This window comes from Ictalurus punctatus, chromosome 4 (assembly GCF_001660625.3).
Source record: "Ictalurus punctatus breed USDA103 chromosome 4, Coco_2.0, whole genome shotgun sequence".
Lineage (NCBI taxonomy): Eukaryota > Metazoa > Chordata > Actinopteri > Siluriformes > Ictaluridae > Ictalurus > Ictalurus punctatus.
Window position 1 is genome coordinate 6,509,122 of NC_071284.1, and position 16,469 is coordinate 6,525,590.

The following is a 16,469-nucleotide window of genomic DNA, read 5'->3' on the forward strand; positions in this document are numbered from 1 at the left end:
ACACACTGAGACCAAGGATGCTAACTGACACAACCTTCCTGGAGTAGTGGACCCCTGAAATAATGGATTCCTTTACAACTCAATTATGGTAACAAATTCCTTCATGAGCTGAGTCAGGTGTGTTATTATTAGGGGAAAGAAAATGCGTAGGATTTGAGGTTTCCGAGATGGAAGCCTGTGTGTGCTATATGGACAATATGTGGGTAGTACTGCCCATCACAACTCCAGTCTTGGGTTCCATCCTGATCTCGGTTACTGTCTGTTTTGCACATTTTCCACCATGTTCACTTGGATCTGGGTTCACCGGATTCTTCCCACTGACCAAAAACATGCATGTAGGCAGACTCGATATGCTAAATTACTCATAGGTTTGAATGAGTGTGTGAAGGTGCCTTGTGTCCACTTCCATCTTGTGCCCACTGTTCTCCAGATCCACTATAACCCTGTCCAGAATAAAGCAGTTACTGAAGATGAATTAATGAATAAACGATAGTGGATACGGTGTGGATTTGAACATCCAGTGGGAACATTTTGCAGATGCTGATACTATAGTAGCTACCAGGGGTGTTAGCTAAACTGTTAAAATTTACTTCTAAATAGATTGTTTTCATGAATTGTTTCCCTTGCATGTGAAGGCTAATTGCTTAAAAAATGTGAAAATTGGACGAAAAGTTGGATTTATCATAAAACTTGCCTCAGGTGTTCTCACTGTTTGCAGTACTACCAGACCGATAAAATATCAATCTTTTTTGGCTATCTAACATGAGACTAGGCTGGTTTGGTTTTGCTAGGCACAACTTAGCTATCACTAAATCGGTTTAGCTGATACAGAGCTGTGCAGAGTGCATTAGCTATCCTTATGCTCTGCTCACATCATGTTCACGTAACTTATACATATTCATGCACTCTACACACCTTGTTTTCCTGCTCAGAATGAGAGGGTGTTAGTATTACAGTTCAACCCATTTTTAAAATCAGCGTATATCCGTTTTTCCTCACATTGACTGTGTGAGTTAGCGTTTAGTGTTTGACTTGAGAGCCGTCAGCCAATAAGACACAAGTGTTTCCATGTATTTTCCTGTAAACCCTGTCTGATTGGTCTCTCCTCTGTTCACTGAAGATACACAATTACAGACTGTCTTCTTTTACTGATGTTCAGTTACGTAGTGACAAACCGCTCCAAGTGGAGAATTATTTGGGGCTCAAGAAAAAATCTTCAGGGCTACAGCCTCCAATGCCCAGGCCAGGTTACACCCCTGGTTGCTACTACTGACAAAGTTTTACAGAAGCCCTGGGATTCCCTGAGCTAAGCTAATTATGGTAATTACAAACTGCTTTAATTCCTTGCTGAGCTTTCAGTTGTGTAAGATTATTGAAACAAAAACGCACAGTACATGAGTGAGAACCAGTGCTGCACATTTTCAGACTGTCTTCTGCTCTCAGAAAACTCCAGATAAAAGCGTCTCTATATAAACTCATCGACCTCATTGAACAGGAAGATCTAAGCAAGTAATAAGTAGTGATGGGCTGAAGTGTGAGATGGTAATGACACTGCTTATTGTGTCATGTCAATTATATCACTGTTGTCCTGAGCATACAGCTCCCTCCTACAGAGTAACTCTGCCTAACACAGTGTGTCTATAAATATGTGTGTGTAGGAGCATAAAGACACGATAATCCATAAACAAGCTGCTCTAATCCTGACTTTTAAAAAGACAGATTTTCACGGCCAGGTTGAAGACAAATCTGGTTACTCATCCATTCTGTTGAACAGAAATAAACACTAAACCTCATAATTCATGCAAGTGAGCCCAATAATCGTTTGTCATGTTTCAGTATTGTGCTTTTGGTTAATGTGGATCTTGTGCTCTACACAGTGCACGATCTTTTGCTGAAATGCTTATTTATGTGTGACATTTTAGTGGGTGTTATTTACACTAAATAAATCTATATATCTATCACATGTAGACCTTTTCTTTTGTCTCTGTTTTCAGATTTTTTTTTTTACAAATACTATATATTAGAGGTCGACCGATAGTGTATTTTACCGTTACTGATAACTATGTTGGGCAGTACCTACCGACTGATAAAAAAACCGACTGTTTAAAAAAAAATTAGACTGAATGAAAAAATAACCCTCAAAGTAAAATATTGCTGAACTTTATTACAAAAATAAACAGTACTGACTGTTCCATGAAAATGTACTGGAAAATGTTTCAGTGAAATAAATATATAAATATTAACTATATATACATATACATATATAATATTAACTATATACATACAAGATATACATCCAAACTTTGTCAAAACAAAATTTGTCAATGACAGATTTTATTTAATCTCTAAAGGCCACTATTATACTGTATAATGATAGCGAACCCTTCTCAGACACTCACGCAACGAACACAACTGGGAAAAACTACGGTTGTGGATTTATGAGATTACCAATAGTTCCAATCCGTTATTGGTGCCGATTAATCAGCAAAACCGATCAATCGGTGGACCTCTACTATATATGCTTTTAGCAGTTATTCCCACTAACAGCTGGTCATAATATTAGCTGGGAGGCTAAAATCTAATATTTATTAGTAGCTTGACAGTGAAACTATTTGAGTTGAGTACTACATCATATCGTGAGGTCTCAATGGCATAATAAATTATGTGTCAAACTATTAAAGGTAAAGGTAAAGGCAAATAGGCAGTTGTGATTTTTTTAGGCATTCGTGATTTTTTTTTTTTTAGGCATTCGTGATTTTTAATTTCTGTAATGCTCTAATGGGTTCATACAGTGTTTCCTTCGAATACCAAACATGGTAAACAGAAAAGCTCTAACTCAAACCAAACAGTAAATGTACAGTTCTGTTTACCATCTGTCCATTTGTGTATGTGTACTTTGATTGGACAGTGTGTGTTTAGTCTTTCCCCTCCAAATGTGTAGAAAGATGGTGGTGTTCTAATCTGTGTAATTGCCTGACATGACTGTCACCCATAGACTGCATTATTCTAGTCTGGGCTAGAAAGAAATCAGTCGAGCTTCTTCCTATCATTTTGTGATGTTGTGCTTGATTCCATAAAAAATAAAGAATAATCTGTCTGTTAACAATAAATAATCTCACGTGGAAATGAAAATTTATATTGATGTCTTTTCAACTTTGGAAAATGGAGGGGTTTAGCCCTGCTCGCATATACATACTAGCTACCCTTGATTAGTCAGAAAAATAGCACCTAGGTGAGAGAGAGAGAAAGAGAGAGAGAGAGAGAGAGAGAGAGAGAGAGAGACTGAATTCTCATCCAGAGTGGATCCTTGCCTTGCTCCCATTGTTTATAGATAGGCTCTGGATTCACTGTGACCCTGACCAGGACAGACAGGTTACAGAAGATGAATGAATAAAATTATTTATGTTTTATTCTTGCAGTTTTCTTTTCAATATTTTATATGCAATAAACACATGGTGTCAGAACACAAGGTGATGAGGCATGAGTAAAGAAGGAACTAGAGCATTTTAGGGCTGTAAATCAACATATCCTAGATGGCAGTGTTCTCAACTCCAGTAATGGAGACGCACAGCCATTCAGACATTTGTCTTCTCCTTACTCCTAATACACATGATCCAACTTTAATGAAGCCCTCCATAAGAATTTAAATTTGAACCTGGGTGGTGCGGCTCCAGAACTGGAGGCAAAATCCTGTTATATGATACAGTCCATCCATCCATCCATCTTCTATACCGCTTTATCCTTTTCAGGGTGTCCCAGGTAGCATCGGGCACAAGGCAGGGCACACCCTGGACAGGGTGCCAATATATGATACAGTATATTACATAAACTAGTGCACAGTATATATATATATATATATATATATATATATATATATATATTGCAAAGGTTAAAGAAATATATTGCTATAGTGCATCCTGGTATGTATGTTGCTGCTGTAGTCTGTATGGTTTGCAGTGACCACCAGAAGGCACTCATATCTCCTGTGCATATGGTTTCTGTCTGTAAGTGTCACAAGACACCCTCTTATGGTGAATCCAAACATTACAGCTAAACATTTATCTAACATCCATTATGAGATTTCGTTAAAACAAATATACGATTATTAATATTATTTCTAAACAATTTTACTAATTTCAGGCTTGACATTTATTTCTTCAAATTTAGCAGATATTTGTTCAATATAGCAGTATATTTCAAACATTTATTTCTAGGGGGGGGGAAAGGTCAATTATCTGCCAGGAGGAAAAGACCATTTCTAGTCTATCAGCCAAGTCTAGATATAGTATAAATTTTATTAATGGTGATACGACAGCGCTTGTGAACTCTTGAATCTGACTGGTCAGAAGGTGTTGATTTTTATTATTATTATTTCATTATTTAACATCAGCTGGTAGTGCTGGCTGAAAGGCAAACCACACAATGCACAAAAAATTATCTTAGCATCTGAAAATATATTGAATATAGTCAAATGTATCTAGGATTTCATATTATAAGATTACAATAAATTTCTGGGCATTTTTACTCATTTCAAGCTTGAAATAGTCTTGTTGAATTGGCAGATACTGTATTTTCTCTAATAAGCCTAATAGTAGATTTGTTAAATGTGTTACTTAATTTAAAAAAAATAAATAAATAAAATAAAATAAATTGTTGATATGGGGACATTTTCTTTAAGGGAATGTTTATGGAAGGAGTCTCCAGTGTCAGCATATTATAACGGTCACTAAGTTTTCCACCAAGGCTCTTCTAGTAACATGAGAAGTTGTGTTTGTTTCTTATTCATTTCAACAAGAGAGAAGAGGCTGGTGAGGGAATAACATAAGCAATAACTTGTTTCAATGCACATTCCATAACATTAAATTGAATTATAAATGGTTAAAAGTGCAATGTTGTTCTTTAATAAATTAAACATTGTAAGCCTTGAAAAACTGCTGTTGTGTAAAATGAATAAAACACTTATGGTGAGACATGGTGCTGTTGGAAAATAATTAGCTGTAAGGTGGTAGCCTTGATTATTTTTCTAGCACACTCCTCGTGTTTTATTCCATATTTGATGGAATCATTTAAAATCACTACAGAAATACAGTTTAGTATTGTATCTTCTTAAATAAATAAATAAACATAGAACATAAGTGTTATTTAACACTTGGTTTTTTGGAATGACTTTACAAATGCTCCCCTACTTCTGAATGGATCAATCTAAATGTTAAATGTTCGAGTATGGGTGCAAAATGAAATGCAGCCTCACTTCCGGGTTTGGCCTAAGCTCCGCCTACAGGAATGTCACGTGAAAATCACATGTCTCTGTCAACACTTCCTGGTTTCGAGGTTTGTGCAGCAATGCAGGTTTGGCTTCATGTCGCGGTGATTTTAAGCGTTTTCTGTGAATTATCAGAAGGTAAGATATGTTATACACTGGAACTGCAGTGGAACTAATATCAAAACATGATTTATCCTCCTTTGTAGTTGTACTAAAAAGTCCTTCGTTCTTTTAAGCCTACAATGTGTAGTCATCTATGCATGACTTCCATGTAATTTATTTACTGAATAATGTCCTGAATTCCTGTGTTAAATTTTCTGGGATGTCATCAGACTACTTTTTTTTCTCGTCTGTGTTTCTTGCTTTTAGTAAGCTGAGAACAGTTAGAATTCATTGCCAAGCCTCTTCTATCTGTATTTGTAACTGTTAGACATTACATATAGGTTTATTAATTTTGTTAAATATTGCACAAGTCAAGTAACGAAATGAACATGGTGAGTTTTATGACTTGATTTAGGAATTCAAATAGGAAAATTAACCATGCTGGACTCTGGAAATACAGGAGCTTTGACAGGTGTCATCCATTGTCATCCATCCATCCATCCATCCATCCATCAATATACACTGGATGGGAATCCACACACACTCACATTCACACCTAGGAGCAATTTGGTGTATTCAATCCAACTACTCGCATGGTTCTGTGAGGTGGGAGGAAACTGGAGAAGCCAGAGAAACCCCTACAGACATGGAGAGAACATGTGTAGAAACTACACACAGAGGATAATCGACCTGACCCTGGACCTATGAGGCAGCAGTACAACCTGCTGCCACACACTCACTTACTTGTTGAAGGCTACATCTGTGCATCTGTGTTTTCAGGTGATGAATTTTGCTTTGCATCATATTATGGAGAGCACATGGTCCTGCAGAGAGCTCCAGAGAAAGCCGTGGTGTGGGGGTATGGCACAGCTGGAGCTGAGGTTCAGATCACTTTAGCAGGACCACAAAATGAACAAGTAAAATCTGTTCCTGTCCTTGAAGGTGAGTAACAATAACTGCTTAATATGAATGTTAACCCAGAAATATGTCCTGCTTGATGAAATCAATTCATATTGAGTATCGATAATAAACATTTATTGGATGTACTGTACTATAGTACATTAAAGGAGACCTATTTTGAGCCTTTTTACAAGATGTAATAGAACTCTCAGGTGTCCCCAGAATGTGTCTGTGAAGTTTCAGCTCAAAATACCCCACGGATCATTTATTATACCATTTTGAAAATGCCACTTTTTGGGTGGAACCAAAAACATGCCGTGTCTCTTTAAATGCAAATTAACTGCTGCTCCCTGCCCCCTTTCCATAAGAGGGCTGCGTCTTTACAGTTTGTGCTTCGGATACTACAGCAACAACAATTCAACAACCAGTTTGACTGACACCGTAAATAACGGTCTTCAACACTATATGTTTGACTTATACAGACAGTAAGCTCTGGTCTCTGTGAATACAATTAGAGATCATGTTAACTTTAGCCACATTAGCCTTGGAATCTGCTAACAAGCACATTTGGAAAGGCTATTTGCAAATATTCACAAAATATGAAGTGTGATACTTGCATTTTCTGGATATGAAGCTGGATCATGAACATCTGGTACTGATCCATGCTTGAGAACCAAGTTTTTAGCAAATCCTGCTTTGTATTGACCCTCATTCACAAAGCAGTCTGGTGTAAAATGAGATAAGGTATTTTTGGGGCACATTTCCTTCAAAATTAAAACTTCTCCACTGCATCTTCAGTGCCTCTGATGCCGGGGTAGATGAAGACTCTTATGTTCATTCTAACAGCTGACAACAGAACACTTACAACGCTTATGAAGCTGAGACATTCTTCTTATCACTGTAGTGGCTCCAGCGCAGGGAACATGGCGGACTGTGTGCAGCTCACTCAGGGGAGGAGCTATGCTAATAGGGCAGTGTCCCTGGGCAGGGCTTGTTCCAACATGACTTCACGTTAGGGCAAAAATGAAAACTGCTCATTTTGAGTCATTGTTTATGATTTATTTGGAATACTAAAAAAAGGAGTGGGTGGATTTTTACCATTGTCGGGTGGTTGTGTACACACTCCCCCGACACACATTTATGTTCAAACACCATTTAAAAGGGAATTTTGCATAAAAGGTCTCCTTTAAACTCCATTCTGTGTTATTTTATTGACCTTAAAGATATGGTAATATGCAGCATAAGTATCTTATCATTATGAATCTTAAGCTAATGAATTTATAAATCTAAAAAATAAAGAGGATAAGATGGATTACAGTACTACTTACTGCAGGCATTTGGAAGGTGATTCTTGATCCGGTTCAGGCTGGTGGTCCCTATAATCTGACTGCTGTTCAGAAAGGAAACAAGATTGTACTCACAGACGTGCTGTTTGGAGATGTTTGGTTATGTGGTGGCCAGAGCAACATGGCCTTCACACTCGGTCAGGTGAATGTTCCTTCTCGTTTTGTTTTAAACAGAAATATCATAATTCAAGGAATACTCAGAATACTGCAAAAAACTGCTAAAGGTTATTTCGCTCATCGAGAGACATGTTTCTGGTTTTCTTACAGGTATATAATGCCTCAGAGGAGCTGGCCATGGCCACTAAGTTCCCTAATGTCAGGGTCTTCCAGGCTGCACTGGAGACGAGCAGTGTTGAGTTGATTGACCTTGCAGGTGTTGAGGTACCATGGTCCCGTCCTACACCAGGTATGAACATAGATGTCCATAGAAAACAATGAGGTTTCTGTGCTACACTTTATATACTTGATATAAGATCAAGAGGTTCCAGAGGAACCTTGATTTCCCACCAACTCCGAAAACAAACAAAAAAAGGAACTGAAACACACATGAAATCAGGAACTAATCACTTATCCTGTTGCAGGTTAGATAACATATTTTCCAGACTATGAAAGATTTTTTCTATAGTAGTTGCAAATCTACTTATGTTTTGACACATATATTTCTGAAAGTTGCTATTGGCTGACAGGTGATGACTCGGAGCTTAATGGTCGGAAGGTGTTGAATATTTTCCTGTACCAGCAGCTCTGAAAGATTGAATTCAGAAGAATTGTGATGCTTGAAAGTTTGTGAACCCTTTAGAATTTTCAATATTTCTGCATAAATATGACCTAAAACAACATCAGATGTCCTAAAAGTAGATAAAGAGAACCCACTTAAACAAATAAGACAAAAAATATTATACTTGCTCATTTATTTATTGAGGAAAATGAGCCAATATCACATACTGTATCTGTGAGTGGCAAATATGTGATATCCTTTTTTTTTTTCTTTTTTTTTTAAAGCTTATATGTAATATACTTTCAGGCACTGCTATATGTAGACAGTTGGCGATGTTCCACAACATTAAATGAAACTATAAACCAATAAAACTTGTACCGTGTTGCTCTTTTAAAAATATTTAGCCTTGGCAAATTGCTTTATAAGAAGATTAAAACACTAGAGTACATGCTGTTTTTGCAAAATAATCAACTTTAGGGTGGTAAGAGTGGCTCTGTTTTGCCACATGCTACATCACACCACCCTGTTATTGATTATTTTTCTATAACAGCACACCTAAAAGCATACTTAATTAGCTAACTGGCAATTTTGACTAGGGATTATTTGCAGTGGATTAATGGATTCATAGGAGTAATTGTATTGATTGTGTGTATAATAGATTATGTGAGTATTTAATAATTAAGAGGTTTTTAATGAGATATAACATACCTGTATCTACATGTGTTAATAATTCATCCAGTTTTCCAATTTCACAATTTTCACCATGATCAGATATCATTTGCGCGTTCAGTGCAACTATAACATTCAATTCTTACCTACATTGTATTTGATTCATATAGAAGGTTTCTCATTTCACATTCACATTTGTTATAGATGGTTGTATGCAGTCTATAGGATTTTGGTTCTCATTGTACAATTTCGTCTGTCTACACAGATACATTTTCAGGTTTAGTGAGCTGTAAGGGTTTTGTTTTGTTTTTGGTGATAATGGATCATCAGTTTTTGCTTTGTTTTCTGTGATTGTAGAGATCCTTGGAGGAAAGGATTTCACCCACTTCTCAGCCGTTTGCTGGTTGTTTGGCCGCTACCTTTACGAGAGTCTGAAATATCCGATCGGGTTGGTGGAGTCGTGTTGGGGTGGGACCCCTGTAGAGGCTTGGTCCTCCCTCAGAGCACTACAGAGCTGTGGCCTCAAGGAACCTGAGAGCAGATCCCCAGTATACACTTTTCCCAAGAGTGCCATGAGTAACAGCTTATCATACACTGATGAGTATGTTTATAGTCTTACCATATTTTCCAGACTGTCATTTTTTTGTACTTGGGTTAAGACGAATCCCCAAAATGTTGTTTGATTACAGAAGGAATTCATTTATACATTGTGTTTTGTTTTACATTGTATTTATAAAAGTACCTTAAAGGCAAGATACTACAGGCAGAATTGAGTTTGGTATTTTTTTTTCTTTCTTTCTTTTTTTCACAGAGTTATGGTTAAATTGCATCTCTATATATAGCAATGAAAAAAATATATATATTTCACTGTACACTCATGATCTAAGCTCTGCCTGCTTGGAACAGTCATGCCATGTCTTTATCCGAAAAGCTTGTTTCAATTTATATTTCATGAAAACACGAGAATTTCTTTTAAAACCTTTTTGTTTTAAGAAATTTAAGTTTCTAAATGTCCTGCATTTATGAAATTTTGCATGTTGATTCCTATCACTATTAAGAATGTTATTACAGAAGAATTTCCTCAAAATGTTTATAGAGGGAAAATGGCATAAAAATATATTTTATGCCATTTTTCTCTATAAGCATTATATTTATATATATAATAAATACACAATTTTCTAACAAGCATTTCTTTAAAAGTCTTCACAGTGAAATAAAATTTTTAATTCTTAAATATTTATAGAATATATTTTTGGTTTTATTATCTTACATTTTCGAAGAAGGAGCCATTTAAATAAATTTAAGATACTAAAAAGGGAATGAGCAATCAAACCTGCAGTGTCTTGCCTTAATGTAGCAGCCATTTTTATTTTACATAATGCTTATTGAAAAAGTATCTAGCTGACGGTTGACCTAGGCTTTTGCCTGTGCTTGGCCATTGTGATTTTGCTTGGTGTACACTGACAACTTTATAAAGTTCATTTAAATTTTTTACAAGCTGAACTTTGGCAAAATCTGGTTATTTCCAATTTATTTTCAAAATGGGATTTATAGAGATCTTTCATTGGATAACAACGGTTAATGCATAATAGCTTTAAGTTTAATAGAGTGGGTAATATGGTAATGTTTTGGTATTTAAAATATTTTATCCACATTCTGTTCACTGTGAACTTCACTGTGTGTATAAAGTGAACAGTGGAATAAAGAGTGGAGCAGTACAGTGTTATGGAATGCCATGATCCACCCTCTGCTCAGCATGACCATCAAAGGAGCCATATGGTACCAAGGTATTGATTCTCATGCAGAGAACCAAATCACTTAATAAAGTGTGGTGTGGCTCAGCTTTGCCCTGCTGTTTCTCAGGTGAAGCCAACGCACAGTACAACCAGGACAAGTACTCATGCACTTTCCCAGCTATGATCGATGACTGGAGAATGGCGTTCCACACAGGCTCGGAGGGCCAGACTGCACAAGATTTCCCATTTGGATTTGTACAGGTACCGTGCAGAATCATAGCTTTAATCATTAGGCTTAATTCACTGCACTGTTGAAAGCTGCATTCTGATTGGACGAAAATTTAAATGATTAATATTCTATAACACGGCTGCAAGGCAAAACACAGGTTCATATTAATCCGCTTTATCGTTTCTATAGTAACACAGGGAATTGTGTGGCGGATGTGTCGCGTAAATGGATTTTTAAAAAACATGCAGATGTTAATATGGTGACGTTTTCTGTAAGATGTTTATTTAGCATGCTTGTAAGGAGTCTCCAGTGTCAACGCTTTGTAACATTCAAAGGTAAAGCTGTAACTAAGTTTACGTCTTCAGAACGTGTCTTATTAACTTCAAAAGCGAAAAAAGAGAGGCCGGTGAGGGAATGTTTTTATAGATGTTCTAATTTAAGTTATGACAGGAATTAACATGTTTAGCGGACATCCCACAAAGAGTTCAAATGTACAACGCCATTCTTTAATAAATAAATACATTGAAGTCCTTGACAAGTTGCTGTGGTATGAGAGGCAGGCATGAAACATATTGGGACATGCTGTTACAGGACAGCGATCAACTTTGGGTTGGTAACAGGAGCTCTGCTTCACGCCAGACCACATTACACCAGCTTGTCATTGATATTTTATTTGAAACTGCCTTCCTCATTGTTTTATTTTATTTTATATGTCAAATAGTACTTAGCCTAAAAATGAATTAAAGACCCAACTTCTTGCTTGAATCTCTTTGAATCTGCTGGTGTACAGAAGATACACAAATGGGTATATTTTAAGTATATTAAAATGAAAGTACAAACCCCAGAAAAGTGTGATTAGATTGTTATAATGTACTTTGTCATTAGGAAGGTACAAGGAGTGCACATCATGTCAGAACTAAGGTAATTACAACGTTTCAACTTGTAATAACTGCTCACGTCTTCATCCAAGTTGTAATTACCAGTTGGAAATCATACCGCGTGTGATGTTACATTATAAATAAACACGACCGAAAAATGGCCGCTGCTTCAACAGTTAAAGTAATTAAAAGTGTAATGTAATGTGAATATGAATAGGAACTACCTTTTTTTTTTAACCAGCATGAATAAAATGTATATATTTATCTTAGACTTCTGATGTTAAACTTGACTTGGTTCTCCCCAGCTGAGCACCTATAGGATAGCCACACAGGATGGATTTCCAGAGATTCGCTGGCACCAGACAGCAGACTACGGCTTTGTTCCAAATGAGCGCATGAAGAAAACTTTCATGGCTGTTGCTATGGACTTACCAGATGTGTTTTCACCCTGGGGCAGGTACTGTATGTGTGTGGGTTTTTAATGAGGGTCTTAAATATATACCATAACACCATTTGGCTCAGAGGGTTTTTATTCATGCTTTAAATTAATGACAATTTAAGCTATATATAGATAAATATACACACATGCTGTACATGGTATCATAAATCATTTTTATATAAGTGTTTTATTTTTTTGTTACATAATTTCCTCACCTAGAACATTTTCACATCATATACATTAGACAGACGTGCTATTTTTATAGTGTTTGTGCATTTCTAACATTTTTGCATGGAAAAATCTGATGCCTTGAGGATGTAGTATGTGACATGAGCTATAAAAAGTAAAATACCTATGAGTAAAATTATTTGTGTTTGTGTGTGTGTGTGTAGCATTCACCCACGGGATAAACAGGATGTAGCGTACAGGCTGGTGCTTGGTGCGCGAGCTATAGCCTATGAGGAAACGGGCGTGTCCTTCAAGGGTCCTTTTCCCATCCGGGTCCTGATTGAGAACACCACCATAATCATCACTTACGATCAAAAAATCAGAGCCACGCTTTCCAGTGGCACTTTTGAGGTATGGCTTGGTATTATGTCATTGAGTAATATTTATTATGTTTCAATTTTATTTGTATAGTGCTTTTTACAGTAGACATTATCTCAAAGCAGCTTTACAGAAATATCAACACGGTATATAGATATTAAAGATGCGAATTTATCCCAACTGACCAAGCCACTGAGTGGCGACGGTGGCAAGGAAAAACTCCCTAAGATGTTAAGAAGAAGAAACCTTGAGAGGAACCAGCCTCAGAAGGGAACCCATCCTCATCTGGGTAACAACAGATAGTGTGAAAAGGTTCATTATGGATTTATATGAAGTCTGTTTAGCCTTAGAAGCAGCCGTAGTCCCAGCAATCTGGAATTGGAGTAGATGAGCGCTCCATCCAGATGTAGGACATCAGAAACGGATCAGGCAGGTCCGGAGAGCAGAGAGGATCAGGATCTCTAGTATCTCCATAAAATCGTGTGTGGCTCAACAGAAAAAGAGATGGAGAGAAAAGATTATTAGGACTGTGCTTAGCGTAACAGAAAGTCTACTCAGGGTAAGCTTGAGTAAACAAACACATTTTAAGCCCAGACTTAAACACCGAGACTGTGTCTGAGTCCCGAACACTCATTGGAAGACTGTTCCATAAATGTGGGGCTCTATAAGAGAAAGCTCTTCCCCCTGCTGTAGCCTTCGATATTCAAGGTACCGACAAATAGCCTGCACCTTTTGATCGAAGTAGGCGTGGCGGATCATAGAAAACCAAAAGTTTGCTTAGATACTGTGGCGTGAGACCATTTAGTGCTTTATAGATCAATAATAGTATTTTATAATCAATGCGAGATTTCACTGGGAGCCAATGCAGTGTTGATAAGATCGGGGTGATGTGGTCGTATCTTCTGGTTCTAGTAAGGACTCTAGCAGCTGCATTCTGGACTAACTGGAGTTTGTTTATGTTCCTACTGGAACATCCAGACAGTAAGGCAGTACAATAATCCAGTCTAGAAGTGACGAAAGCATGAACTAATATTTCTGCATCATGTAGTGACAATATATTTCTTATCTTCGAAATATTTCTGAGATGAAAGAAGGCTATCCTGGTAATATTATCTACGTGAGAATCAAATGATAGGCTGGAGTCAATAATCACTCCAAGGTCTTTTACTGCTACACATGATGAAACAGAAAGACCATCCAGAGTAACTTTGTGATCAGAAAGCTTACTTCTACACGTGGTCCTAATACAAGTATTTCTGTCTTATCAGAATTAAGTATAAGGAAGTTAGTTAGCATCCCACGTCTAATGTCCTTTACACAGTCCTCAACTTTATTAAGCTGCTGTCTGTCCTCTGGCTTCGCTGAAACATACAACTGTGTATCATCAGCATAACAGTGGAAGCTAATTCCATGTTTACGAATAATTTGGCCTAGAGGTAGCATATATAAAGTGAAAAGCAGTGGGCCTAAAACAGAAAGTAAAATGTTTGCAAGTAAAATGTCAAGACTTTCTCTGTGATGATGATAGACAAAGTAAGTTTAAAGTGGCCTATATGAAGCCATTTTCCATCATCTGGTTGCTTGTGTGTTGTCTCCACTACAGATCTGCTGCTCTAAGGAGAAGAAACCGTGTACCTCAGGTTCCCAATGGATTCCTGCTCCAATGAAGCAAAAGGAAAGTGATTATGTCATGATATCAATAGCTGAGTGTCCCGTTGATAATGTAACTGCTTTGCGTTACGCGTGGAGAGACTGGCCGTGTGCTTTTAAAGCATGTCCCATCTACAGCGCAGACGGAGTCTTACCTGCTCCACTGTTCATCATTGAACAATGGCCAACACACAGCTGATGATGGAGTCAAAAACAGTTCCTCTGTACATACAGTATGTGGAAGAAATGAAATACTTTCAAGACACGCCGCATGATCGTATTTATGAATTGAACAGTTGACAGCTGGGGATATCACAATTTTTCTGCAGGTGGTCCGTCAGCGATTTAAGGTACTAATGGGGTTATTAGTTCAAATCCCAGAACCGTCTGAGAGCTACGTTTGGGCATTTGATGATTCTGATGTATGAGGTGAACTTGGCAGTGGGTAGGAATTGACATGACAAAAGTAAGCCAAATGAGAAATACACTTTTGGTGTATATGCTGCTACTCCATGATTAACCTGCAGGTGGCGATATTGTCAAAGCGTGCAGACACGGTTGGGAGTCTAGGAAATTTCTGAAGTGTATGTACAGTGGATATAAAAAGTCTACACGCCCTTGTTAAAACGGCAGGTTCCCACCTTTAATGTGAAATTGCAGAGTATACAAATAAAGTGGCAAACAGTCAGACACATTTTAGGGAAAAATAAAAATTTACAATAACCTAGTTGCACAAATGTGCACACCCTTTTATAATGGGGCGAGAAAAGATCTGACGATTTACGTGTCATTCTTTTACTTCACAAAAACCTGCCATTTTAACAGGGGTGTGTAGACTTTTTATATCCATTGCACATAGTGGTTAAATCAGTTTACCATTTTTGACATATTTGCACTCATATTTTTCTTTAATTTTCTTCAGTTGCTGTAATAGGAAAATAAATAAATGTAATTTGTTATGAAAATATGCGTAAATTATTATTAAAATGTAATATATTTTTGTTGTAATTCACAATTACTAATCATGTTGGCTTGCTTTTCACACTAATTTTCACACAAACAGCAATAAAGCACTCAGATTTACCAAAGAGATCATCTCTGTGTTCTTGAACATTTTGTTTTTTATTGTATATGCAGTCCTTTACTCATGAGCTTGGGCAGAGCTCATACATATCCAGTGAGACCCTCTTACTCCCTGGACAGGGAATCGTGTCCTAGGAAGTCCTCCTGAGTGACCACAATGACGCGGAGGGACTGTACAATAGGATCTCGCGTGATTCGTACCCTACCCTGCAGCCTAAACTGACATGCACCCTAGAGCGGGAGCTCATACGTGGTCTTGTTCAGTCTTGCATGAAAACTGAACGAGATCCAACACAAACAATCTGCAAACATTCATGGAGAATGCTACAAATGAATCAGACTAGAATGACATCACCATAAATGTAATTTAAATGTGAACTTTCATCATTTCGATTCTGATCATCTCTAACACCGATATAAACGCGCGAATTTAACTTTGCGGACTTCTGCACCATGTCTATAAAAGCAGAACCAAATTCATGCCAAGGTTCATGCTCTCCTTTGGGTCCTTTTTAGTCCACCTCTGGTGTCCCTAATGAACCTCCTGCCCTGCCCATGGGTGCACTGTTCTGTATGGTTTGGCTCTGTTTTTGTGCTCAGCCTAAACCACTCACATAGCCTGTCTGATCTCACCTTGCAGCTCTGATGTGCCCAAACCACAAAGCATTCTCACTTTTGCTGATATGCATTTTGGACAGGATGTTTATAATCTGCTGACAAATCATGCAAATCCAACAGAAGCAATGCATTAAAACTGGCTCATCCTGGGCTGAATAGGTTGGACAACATGTGACCTTTGAAGATACAAAGCAATTTTAAAATGTAAAAAAAAAAAAAAAAAAAAAAAAAAAAAAAAAGACATTGTTAGAGGAGCATTGAAATGTTTGTGTTTAGAAATCATTAACCGGTT

The 16,469-nt window shown here is 37.3% G+C and overlaps 1 protein-coding gene across 1 annotated transcript; it reads left to right on the forward strand.

The window, feature by feature from the left end:
* The first annotated feature begins 5,286 nt into the window (after positions 1 to 5,286).
* On the forward strand, positions 5,287 to 15,568 carry siae (sialic acid acetylesterase). Its single transcript, XM_017466712.3, has 10 exons — positions 5,287 to 5,401; positions 6,146 to 6,307; positions 7,599 to 7,753; positions 7,879 to 8,017; positions 9,356 to 9,599; positions 10,688 to 10,785; positions 10,862 to 10,995; positions 12,147 to 12,298; positions 12,673 to 12,859; positions 14,430 to 15,568. The coding sequence occupies exons 1-10, from the start codon at positions 5,302 to 5,304 to the stop codon at positions 14,673 to 14,675; spliced, it is 1,617 nt and encodes a 538-aa protein (XP_017322201.3). The 5' UTR covers positions 5,287 to 5,301; the 3' UTR covers positions 14,676 to 15,568.
* The last annotated feature ends 901 nt before the right edge of the window (positions 15,569 to 16,469 follow it).